At 45.0% G+C, this 11965-nt stretch overlaps 1 protein-coding gene across 3 annotated transcripts in view; it reads left to right on the plus strand.

The window, feature by feature from the left end:
* The window catches only part of prickle2b (prickle homolog 2b), a 24826-nt gene extending 13136 nt beyond the window's left edge, over nucleotides 1-11690 (plus strand). The window contains exons 3-8 of one of the 3 annotated variants that reach the window (XM_007571582.2): nucleotides 1502-1615; nucleotides 3108-3245; nucleotides 4478-4681; nucleotides 5884-6070; nucleotides 7085-7945; nucleotides 9281-11690. In XM_007571582.2, the coding sequence (XP_007571644.1) occupies nucleotides 1502-1615; nucleotides 3108-3245; nucleotides 4478-4681; nucleotides 5884-6070; nucleotides 7085-7945; nucleotides 9281-10215 (2439 nt within the window). In that variant the 3' untranslated portion in view covers nucleotides 10216-11690. Of the gene's footprint in view, nucleotides 1-1501; nucleotides 1616-2387; nucleotides 2562-2636; nucleotides 2920-3107; nucleotides 3246-4477; nucleotides 4682-5883; nucleotides 6071-7084; nucleotides 7946-9280 lie in introns of those variants that run through there. The other 2 variants (XM_007571584.2, XM_007571583.2) reach the window with 2 other exon arrangements.
* Nucleotides 11691-11965: the final 275 nt, after the last annotated feature.

An 11965-nucleotide genomic window follows, 5' to 3' on the forward strand; every position in this document is an offset into this window, starting at 1 on the left:
TTTCTTAACTGTGTGTGTGTGTGTGTGTGTGCGTGTGTGTGTGTGTGTGTGTGTGTGTGTGTGTGTGTGTGTGTGTGTGTGTGTGTGTTGATGGCTTGCTCTGGTAAAACTTAACCCCATCGTTGTACTCTTTAAGATGTTTCAGTTGTTTTTTTTCTATTTATATAATAATCTACACAGTTTGTGCAATAATTAATAAACTTTATAAATTAGAAGATTCATCTTGAGCATTCAGAGTTCGAGAGACGTACCGCTGAATCAGTCAGACATCTGTTTCCAAAGTGGGTCAGTTTTCCCTTGATTAGCTCTGAGCAATTATCACAACAAATATTTAAAGAAAAATATATCTGCCTCATTTTTAAATATTTTACTCTTCACTAATTTCTCTCAGTATAGTCAGAAGGTGAAACATAAAATAATCGGAAATCAGGTTCAACCAGGAAAACCCTGATCTGTTCATCTTTAAAGATCGTTTTTGATTGTTTCTAAGGCAAAACAACTGAGAAATGGAGATGCACCAACTAATTTGACCTGAATTCAGAATCGACCAATTATTTATTTTTTATCCTTTGTTCATTATGTAAATGCGTCAAAATCAGGAAATCACTTCACTCCCCATCTATAAACACATCAACCAACTCCTTGTAAATTCTCCATTTTCTGTTTAAGTCCACCATCTATATCAAACCTGCAGCACATTTTTCTCTTTTTGGCTTAGGCAAAAATTTGAATCGGTCAAAATCGTAATCTGTTTTCGAAATTAATTCTGTGCATCCAGTCGGGAAAAGCTTGACCTGCTTAATGTCTTGAACAATTTACAGACAAATATGGAAAAGCACCAGTTGGCTAAAGATCAGATCATGATTCGCCTTTTTTCCTGACTCACCGTTTTCACCTCAAACAGAACGGGTATTGACCAGGAAAAGCCTAGATTTCTGTCTGCAGTAGTAAAAGGAACATTTTTGACATTAATAATTAGAATGCAGGAGAGGCAAGAGATTTGAATTTTCCATTTTCCCCTGATCGTCTCTAATTGATGATCGGCAGATCAGTAAAAAGAGAACTACGAACTTCCACTGTTTTAAAACCATAAACACTAAAACCAACAACATTTACTTTCAGTTTTTTGTGTTTTTTTTTTTTTTTTTGGACTTTCATCAAAATCAGCCAAAAGTTTTGGAGATTTGCATCAATATAAAAAAATGGGATGATCTTCTGATTCCTATATTTTCTGCTAAACACTACAACCTGTATTAAAGTCAAGACAGCAATTTTTTTCCTTATGTGGTTTTAGGTCAGACCTAAAAACACAGTAAAAAAAACAAACAAAAAACATTTTTATGCCATTTTACAAAGAATACAAATACATTTTATGTGACAGAAGATTACAGATTGAATGCTAATCAAATCACGTGCTAATTCTGTTAAATTTAGCCCTACATGTCATCACTTCAGGGGTTTCTCGGATCGGAGCTTTAATCCCGTGTTTGTCGTCTGGCAGGTTCATCACTACTACAGCTCCCTGCCCGAGGACAAGGTGCCCTACGTGAACAGCCCAGGAGAGAAGTACCGCATCAAGCAGCTCCTCCACCAGCTCCCGCCTCACGACAATGAGGTGAGAGTCTGGACCGACCCTAACTAAACCCCCCCGTCCATCCATCTACGTCTCCCTCCCCCGCCGCTCCCCACTTCGGTCCATTACGGAGATAAGAGGGGAGCGGAGGGGAGACAGGCAGGAGAAATGGGAGGTGAGGGGGGGGCTGTCTCGTTAATGGACGTGAAAGAGACGGAGCAATGTTTGTAGCCACTTATTGAGATTTGTTGCATTAATAAATCATAACCACGAGCCGTCCTGAGAGGCAGCTCCGTAGGAGATCGGCACGCTGCGCCTTAATTGCTTTTTCTTTTTCTTTTTTTTTTTTCTCCACACGTTTTAGCGTCGCCGGCTTGCATCGAAGTGGCTGAAAGTCTGACTGGCAAAATAAACAAACGTGCTCAAAATGCCCACAAGTCTGCAATGGCTGCTCTGATTTCAGAGCGGCTCGACTCCGACAGTGACTATTTTTGTTCAATCAAGCATTGAACAAGACGCACAAAAATCACGATGGTTGAGCTTTTTGATGCCCTCGATTTTGCTCTTCGGACAGAAAACGGATATCAGTGTCTGGTTGGACTAACACTAACCCCCTTCATCACTGAACTCAACTTTACCTCCAGTATTGGTTTGTGGGTGTAAAGAAAGTGCATTCATTAGTATGAAGTGTAATTTTATAGACTTAGATTTTTTTTTTTTTTTTGAAGTGATGCTTTGTAAAATGGTGTCAGTAAAATATTTATCCCAAATGCACAGCGATAAAAATCCAGCTTTAATACAGAGGCAGAGGTGGAAAATCACAATGAAATCAGAGAAACTAATTAAGAGTTTCTTAACTCTTAATTAGAGTTGATGGGGAACAGCTGAGGCAGAAAACAGGCGAAGGCGAATTTGTGTGATGGGGAACAGCTGACAAACACAGGAGGAAAACCGAGACTAAAGGAAACTACGGCTAGAAGAGGAGCAGGTAATAATCTTAAGAGAAGTAAACGCAATGTGTAAGAAACAAGACGCAAGGATAGGCTAAAAAAATCAAACAAACAAAAAAAAACACAAGATACAATGGAATGAATTGATATGTCCAGATCTTTGGGACAATAATAAATGCAGGAAACAGAATAGAAAATGTCAAGACTTAAGTGGATATAAATGAACAACATAAAACACCAATTATGGAACAAATCCAAACCCAAACACTACAGGATCGTGACACTTCAGATGGTGCTTTGATTTCATGACGTTCTTTACGCCTCACAACCAGTTGGACACACCGATGCCGCGGTTCACTAGTGAGGAAGTAATAATCCTGCAATCAGGACACTGAGGTCTGCAACTTTGAATTAATACATTCAGATTGTTTTCGAAGATGGACAGAATCCTTTACCAACAATTTAACTGTTATAACTACGACTTTTAGCACATTATGTTATTCTTCTTTTGTCAACCTTGATCTCCACAGAACAGCAACCCAAGTCGGTGTGCTGACAATACGATGCGCCATGTTTGTGTCCAGGTACGCTACTGCAACAGCCTGGACGATGAGGAGAAGCGAGAGCTCAAGCTCTTCAGCAACCAGCGGAAACGGGAGAACCTGGGCCGCGGCAACGTGCGTCCGTTCCCCGTCACGATGATGGGGGCCATCTGTGAGCAGGTGCCCGATTTATTTTTTTTAATTATTTTTTTATTTATTTATTTATTTTAAACCCTCAAAGGCATAATCCTTTGACCGTGAGGCCCATTTTTGCCTCCGAGTGGCGTGACGGGATGGGATCGAGCGCAACGCGGCCCAAAATGCGTCACGTGGCCCGTGGAACGAAAGCTATGAGTCGTGCCGCCGACACATGGAACGGTCTGCTGGCGTTTCGGCTCCCGTGATGTATAGGACAGCTGCTTCGTGTTGACACGTGAAGGCCAGAGACACAACATTTGTCTGCCTTTTCCAACGACGCCCTGACCTTTCCTGCCGCAGAAGAGTGTCTTAAGTTTTTTCTCTCTGCCATCCTGGCCTTCCAACCCTGCTCTTGTGATTTAAAATCTGAGCGTGACATATCGTCTCTGAGAGCGAGGTCAGTGTTAAAACATCCGTGTTATTTCTCCGTAGTGCCCAGTGTGCTGTGAAATGGTCGATATATCGCTTATACGTTCCCCTTTAGCATCCTTATGGGACTAGTGAGTGTAATGGAGCGTTCCTTTAACAACAAAGCTGCACAGTTTAGCATCCACTGTGTGGAGAGCAGGTTGAACTGAAGTGCATGTGTGGCTCTTGTCCATTTAGCTCGCTCATGACCTCATATCCAGTAAAAGAATTGGTAGAGCGTCCGTCGTAATTTCCTGGTTTTAATCTTTATCCCTCTTTTGGCCTCCCAGCAGCAGTCTCTGTGTTAGCTAGAACTTGCAGTGCTGTGGAAAATGATGTTCCCCTTTGCAGATTTGTATGGGTGGACTTATTGGTTCAAGAGCGCTTGAGCCACCGAGGATCCAGAACAGCACAGTAACTTTGGACTTTAACTGGTCCGTTGCAACACTTTTCCTTTTCAGCCATTCGGCATTGCATTTCTTGCTGGGTGAGCTGAGAGGCTGAAGTCATCTTATTAGAGACTGAAAGGTGCCCAGGTCCTGTGCGCAATTTTAGATTTGAGTTAGGTTTAGTTGTACAGCACATTTTGGGCAGTTCAAACTGTTTCACGTGATAAAACACAAAACAATTAACAAACAAAACCAAAACGAAATATGACACTACAGCAGCAGGATACAGAGTAACAAAAACGCTCATCCAGAACAAAATTGTTTTTCAATTGTTTCTAACCAAAGGCAACTCCAAACAGGTGGGGGTTTTACTCTTGATTTAAAGGAACTTAGCGTTTTGGTTGGTTGTTTTGGCAGTGTGGAGGCCAGATAAACGGCGGCGACATCGCTGTGTTCGCATCTCGAGCCGGACACGGCGTGTGTTGGCACCCCGCCTGCTTCGTGTGCAGCACGTGCAAGGAGCTCCTGGTGGACCTCATCTACTTCTACCAGGACGGGAAGATCTACTGCGGCCGGCACCACGCCGAGAGACTGAAGCCGCGCTGCACGGCCTGCGACGAGGTAGACGCACGTAGACACGACCTGGTTGCAGACAGATGACCCTTTATCAGTGGTGGACGAAGTAAAAGTATTAATGCTCATAGTCAAATCTTACTCAACTACGAGTAAAAGTTTGTAGGTCGAAAGTTTACTCCAATTGAAGTACTCTTTTGAAATATACTTTGGTATTTAAAAAGAAAACAAAAATTCCCAACATCGGTACATTGCTGTGCTGTTTTCTGAGTGTTTTCACAGAACCTCTTAACTCGCTGGAACCGCCTGATGATGTTGGTGACAAATGTAAAACCACTCTGCTACAAAAAGTCAACACTGCCTGTTGCATAAAAAACGCAATAAAAAAATGACAGCTATTATATTTATTTCTTATCATCTGAAACGTCCCCAACACCCCGAAAGGAAAAGAAAAGCAGGAGAGTAACGCTGGTAGCTTCAGGTGACGCCATGCTTAACATCGAGGCTTACAAACCCGGAGCTCAGATGTGGCCGTGGGTGGCGCCGGTTCTGTCTCCGTTGCCGAGTTTTGTTGAACGCAGCGGACTACAAAGCTTTTCTGAACCAAAAGGAACAAGTAACGACAACCTTCCTAGAAGAGTAGTGGAGTCAAAAGAACTCCATGCTGCCTTTGAAATGTAGTGGAGTGAAAGTCATGAGTTCCCAAAAGAAAAGAGTTCGAGTAAAAGTAAACATGCTCAAAAATTTGACTTGATAAGTGCAGTTTTCGAGTAAATGTTCTCCACAAATGTCCGCCACCGCCGTCTATAAACGGCTGCAGATGTAACCTTGTCTGAAAGCCTATTTATAAAGCATCTGCGTACAGCTGTCTGCTGCGAACAGGCTTTCCTGTTTTCATGGGCTCATCTTACAGAAGCCTGATCTCCTGAACATTAACAGTAAATTACTTACTGTACAAATGGGAACAGGGACACTGCAGCACTTAAGAGGCACCCCCGACGGTTTTATCAACAGTTCAATTAAAAGCAAATGTACCACCTAGCTTGCACAAAGTCCCCACTCAAATTAGCCCCCTACTCAAGTCAGACACACAGAGGGATGATCTCAGAGTTTGAAGCAGCAGCGGCGGCGGCGGCGGTAAAGCAGAGCATTCAGAGAAGAGAGAGGGAGGCAAGCGGAGTCTCTGTGTTGTCGTTCAGCACCGAGTAATAACCCGGGCCGCAATCAACCATTATCTCTCCTTTCCTCAGATCATCTTTGCGGATGAGTGCACCGAGGCGGAGGGCCGCCACTGGCACATGAAGCACTTCTGCTGCTTCGAGTGCGAGACGGTGCTGGGCGGCCAGCGGTACATCATGAAGGAGGGACGGCCCTACTGCTGCTCCTGCTTCGAGTCGCTCTACGCCGAGTACTGCGACTCGTGTGGGGAGCACATCGGTATGCCGCTTCTGCACAGGTTTTCAACACTTTCTTAATGGAACGGCGTCGGCCGCGGGAAGGCATTTGGGGCCAATTGTGCCATCGCGGTTAAGCTCAAGGGCCTGGGTGGAAGAGGAATGAGAAAGTAGTCAAAAGGAAACTTTTGGGAGCTATTCAAACAGCCTGAACCTCAGTGAAGAAAATATATTTTGAAGACCCAGGAGCACAATCAGACAGGTCAGGGAGGAAGTTGTAGAGAAGTATAGAAGGAGACTCCTAAGTGTCACTTTTAGGTTTTTGTTGGTCAAGAGCGAGCTCCACTTGTATCACGTTTCAGAGGTAAAAAGAAAACTTGTGGATTTGCGAGATCTGGCAGCGACTCAACTTTAAAGCCTTGCAGCCGTCATGGCAGCAAAAGGCAGTTCAACGAAAGTGGGCTGCGTCTCAAACATCACAGTGATGTAATCTGTCGTCTTGCTTTATAAAATACTTTTTTGGATTTGAAGGTTATGATTTAGAGCATGAATTGCTCAGCGAGGCCCTGGATCAAGGCCCGTCTTGTGTGACTGCGGTGCTGTTAGCATTGATGTCATCAGGCATCACGGGGCATCTTTTTCAGGTGGTTCACTTTAATTGTTTAGCAGGCAGGATGCTGTAAAAGTATTTAACTAAAGAAGTACTGAACCACCAGAAGCCGCTTTACAACCAGATGGCAGTCATTAGCAAATAGCTGTTTTTCTTTCCCCCCATCGGCTGAAAATATTCCGAAAAAGCTGCGTGTTTATGCTGCCCTGGGCAAACTGTGTAATGAGTTTGCCACACAGCACTTAGCTTTCCACCTCTGGCTCCATTTTCCCAGTCAGCAAACTACTTAAAAAGTTGGGCTGCTATTCACATAAGTACGCATATTTAAATATTCCATTGAACAGTCGTTAAAGGCATTTAAATTTGTGGTAGGGGTTAGCATGTTTGAATGCGTGTGATCTCACACACTCCATCTTTTTTTTTCTTTTCTTTTTATTTACCATGCAGGAATCGATCAGGGTCAGATGACCTACGACGGGCAGCACTGGCACGCCACCGAGGGCTGCTTCTGCTGCGCCCGCTGCAAACGCTCCCTGCTCGGTCGGCCTTTCCTGCCCAAGCAGGGGCAGATCTTCTGCTCGCGCTCCTGCAGTTTGGGGGAAGAACCCAACGGCTCGGATTCCTCCGACTCGGCCTTCCAAAGTGCTCGCTCCACCAGGGAGTCCAGGCGCAGCACCAAGACGTCAAAGAGCGGCGGTGGTGCCCCGCCGGAGAGGCACTCTGGCGAGGTGGACCCTCTGTCTTTACAAATGGACCTGCTCAGTCTCTCCAGCCAGACGCCCAGTTTGACTCGCGAGCCGCCCTCCTGGCAGAACCAGGAGCAAGCCGGCGACGGCTACGGCTATGAGCCGCAACCCGACCCGACAGCCGACCCCACTCCTCTCCAGATCCTCAGCCAGTGCAACGTAAGGAGCTCCTACAGCGCCGCCTGCCCCGGACAGAGTAGCCAGCAGCACGATCACAGGATCAGTGAGAACGGCGGTCTGAAGCGGCCCCCCATGTCTGCCATGAAGGGCCAGTCCTTCAGCGAGAGCTGGCTCCAGCCAGCAGCTCCGGAGGAGTACTACCCACCCAAACTGAGGACCCAGAAGAGCTTCGCCGAAGTGCAACACAACGGATTTTCCTCGGACAAGCGCTCGATCAGTTTGCACGGGTTTCAGAGGGACAGAGACGGAGGGGCTCAGACGACTGCTCAGGTGGCGAGGAGCAGGAATCCCATTAATGCACTTAACTTCACAGAACAGCTGACCCCACTGGAGCAGACCCCGAGAGGATCCATGGAGTCCCTGGCTTTGTCCAATGCTACAGGTGGGTGTGGATTATTCTCTATTCCGTTACTTTCCAATGTTTCAGATTGAACTAAGGGCAGTATTATGTAAAATCTACCTTTTTTTGCCTTAAGTCGTGTTATAATGTTATCCCCTCATCAAAAACATGCCTGGAGTGTTGCTTTGATTCTTTCACGCAAATCCTTTAATCTCCCATGGCAACCATTCAGCTGTGCAAAACACCTAGGTGGGACGTAGCTCCGCCTTGTCGGCGCTGCCCCTTGTCGGCGCTGCCCCTTGTCGGCGCTCCCCCTTGTCGGCGCTGCTCCTTCTTGGCGCTGTAGTTTCCAAGCCTCTGAGCTTTTGCCTCACAGAACTCCCCTCTCGATCTAAAGAAATTCAAGAACAAATAAGAAACAAAGACACTGACTGTATCATTCTCAACTGAAACCATTATCCAGAAATGGAGAAAACAATGAACCGGTGCAACCCTGTCCTGAAGTGGCCATTTAACCAAAATTACTCTTGGCAACTCATCCAGGAAGTAACAACAAAACCCAGAACAACATTTAAAGCACTGCAGGACTTACTCACTTCAATTAAGGTCAGGGTTCCTGAGTCAACAATAGGAAATTGCCTGGGTAAAAATTACATCAGGGATTGAATGCTAAGATGCTGGATAAAAGGAAAAGAATGGCATAAATTACTTTAAAAAAAAACATGGGGAATATATTCTGTGCTCTACCATCTGGACCTGAACCGTCGCATCATTTCAGTGATAGTTCATGCAGTCAAACATGGTGGTGGTGGTGTGATGGTCTGGGACTGGTTTACTGCTTTAAGACCTGCCCAGTCTGCCATAATTGATGGAACCATGAATGCTGCTTTCACTATCAAATCTTAAAGGAGAACGTCTGGCACAAATATCCGGACAGTTTTCCAAACCCCGCCAGGAAGTCCATTTCTCATTGGCTCCAAAAAAAAGAAAAAAAGAAAAAGGAAAATAGAGGCGGGGTGGTCTTGGCTTAAATCTACCTGAGAGGCTGTGGCATAACTAAAGTGTGGCTAAATAATGCAATTCTTCAAAGAAGAGTGGGTCAAAATTCCTCCACTGCAATGCAAGTAAACTCACCGTCACTCATCACAAATGCTTCATGGCAGCTGTTGCTACAGTGGGTGGTGGCACAACCAGTGAGCTTCAGGGGTCAATTATTTTTTACATCATCATTTAATATTTATTTGATATTAAAATTATTTTTTTTCATTGACAAAAAGACAAAATCTGTAAGGACGACAGATACTTTTCACTTCTCGGTATTTTCAGACTTGATTTGCATGATCTGATCACTCTTTATTCCTCTCTGCTCACTCTCAGGTAACTCGGCCGACGGCGGGGGAAAGAGTCAGGACAACCTCTCCCGTTTCTCCATGCCCGACCTGAGCAAAGACTCGGGAATGAATGTGTCAGAGAAAAGCAACATGGACACCCTCAACTCGTCCGTGCAGTTCCGTAGCTCCGAGTCCATTCACAGCCTCAACGCCAGCCAGCCCTACCTGGAAATGAACCCGCCCAGGTCTTCCCAGTACCAGATGCAGTATTGCGACCCCTCAGGAATGAGAGTTAGTGCTGCCGTGACTCATTTACCTCCTGCCTTCGCCTACCAAGAGGAGGACAGGATGGTCAGCAGCGCCAACGCCGCGCGCCTGCCTCCCATCAGTGAATGCAGAGTGAGCGGCGTAGGCATACGGGGGGCAAGCGTCCGGAAAGACGCAGCCGAAGACACCCCTCAGAAGCGCCGGCATCACCATCACCGCCAGCGGCGGTCCCGCCGCTCTCGGTCTGAAAACGCTCTAAACCTCGTGGCCGATCGCAGGGCAAGACCCCAAGACAGACCCCAGCTGAGCGTGCGGGAAGACTACGATCGCTTCCCACCGCCCAGGAGCGCCGCAAATCAGTTTGGCGCCGGAGGACGGGGACGATACCAGCCCCAACTCTTCAGGCAGTGCCCCCGGACCACTTCAGACCTTTGTCTGCAGAACCCCGCAGCCAACAGGCGCACTGGATTGAGCCAGTACTCCTGGGACGAGTATTACGACGACGACTGGTGCTCCACTTGCTCCTCGTCCTCTGAATCCGAGGATGAGGGCTACTTCCTGGGCGAGCCCATCCCCAGGCCCATTCAGCTGCGCTACATCAACAACCAGGAGATGGTTCACAAGTACAACAACGCAGGAATCGGAGGACCCAACCGCAGCGGGCAGCTGCACACGCGCAAACGCAGGAAAAGCAAGAACTGCATTATTTCTTAACGTTTTCTACGGGACACCTCTTTTATTGTGTAGCTTGAATACACTAACATCCTCTATTAGGAACAAAGAAAAGTTGTATTTTTGAGTGCGAGTTATCAAATAGTTGAAAGTCGGCAATGAATCAAAGCTGGCAAGCCATGGAACGGCAGTAATGTTTGCGTGGTGGCTCATTTTAGTATTTCATATTTCCATGTGCAGTTTTATACGTGTTTATCAAAAGCTGATGTGCAATTTCTCTTAAACATCTTTTTCTTTCTTTGCTACAAGGAGGAACGTAATATAGTCCGTTTGGTACAGTTTTATGTTTTCAGTCAGTGTGACCTACTAGATATAGGATGGATCTTATGTTCTGGTAAAGTTCATTACCTGTATATAGATAAATGGAGTATTAATTTCACCTAAATTAAAAAAAAAAAAGTCACTGTACATATGATTGTAAATGTGGGCCCATATTTTTATATTTTGTAAAGACGGAATTAGGTAAATATCTATAATGTTGAGCTAAAGCATGACGAAAACAACTCATGCATGTGCTGTCTGGCTGACTTGGTGCTGCATTTGGAATAAAGGAGTATTTCAGAACAACACGTTGGTGATCGAGTGTGCAAAATGACTCCACTCTCAATCCGTTGAACGCGTAAAATGACTGACATTGTGGCGCGGGGGCTGATTGGAGTCACCCTCCACTGGATCGTCAGCTGGTGATGGGTGCAGTCACAGTCCGACACACTCTGTCCATTGTCCTGCTAAGAAACGGGAGATTATTGCATCAGCCTCGGTGAGACGAAGAAATGTTAACTAAAGGTCTCAGTTATTAAAACCAGGTGATGTTTTTTGTTTTTTGTTTCCTTTTTAAATCTGTGTTTTTGGGGCAGTCAGACATTCCTTTCGCCTGTATTGGTTTATTGGTTTGTTTTGTTCAGTGACATGCTAATGTAATATTCCTATCTGTCTGCGCTCTATTTTTAGACCCTGGATTTGAAAGTTCGGTCTTCCTTGGCCGATGACTTGCAACGTTTATATGCATGTCTGTTTGGAGACACTTCAATCAAATAATAATGCTGTTGGCACATTCTTTAGACTTCATGCTTAAACTCGACACTCTGGTGCGATAGACCAGGGAGATATCTGAAAGTTGAATTATTTTGTGCCCCGAACCAGATTTAGTCGCTTAAGAATGGGATTTTAACTAACACAAAGTCCTAATCTCAAAATTAGCTAAAATCAGTGACATGCATATGTAATAAAATGATATGGTGCATTTTACCAGTATTAAGTCCCTCATGAATGATGTTCAGATGCTGCATTATATGTTTTTTTGTTTTGTTTAGTTTTTTTTCTGGGTTGCAGGGGTTTGGACATATTTTGTCCCGACAGAAGTTTTCCCAGGGCAGGCCTACTGTACGGTTTTTAATTGTATATATTTGACTCTACATGTACAGTCTTCAATAAACTGTTGTTTGGTTTCTGCTGAAGACCTTTTCATGCAACACCTGTGCTAATGCTAATGCTAATGTTTCCCCGTTTTCATATGACTTGTTGATGATGAATTTGTGTGGGACATTTTCACTGCAGACATGAATCCAAAAAAGTTTTGCTTTATAAATGTCATAAAATTTTTCAACTAATGCCTAGCTACCCTAGATGCACACAGTCATTGAGAAAGAATGAAAAACTAACATTTTTAGGGAAAACCCAGATTTATTGGATCGACAAGCTAATGTTCATGGTTTTAGTTCCATTCTGCAAC

This window comes from Poecilia formosa, unplaced genomic scaffold, assembly GCF_000485575.1.
Source record: "Poecilia formosa unplaced genomic scaffold, Poecilia_formosa-5.1.2 Scaffold283, whole genome shotgun sequence".
Lineage (NCBI taxonomy): Eukaryota > Metazoa > Chordata > Actinopteri > Cyprinodontiformes > Poeciliidae > Poecilia > Poecilia formosa.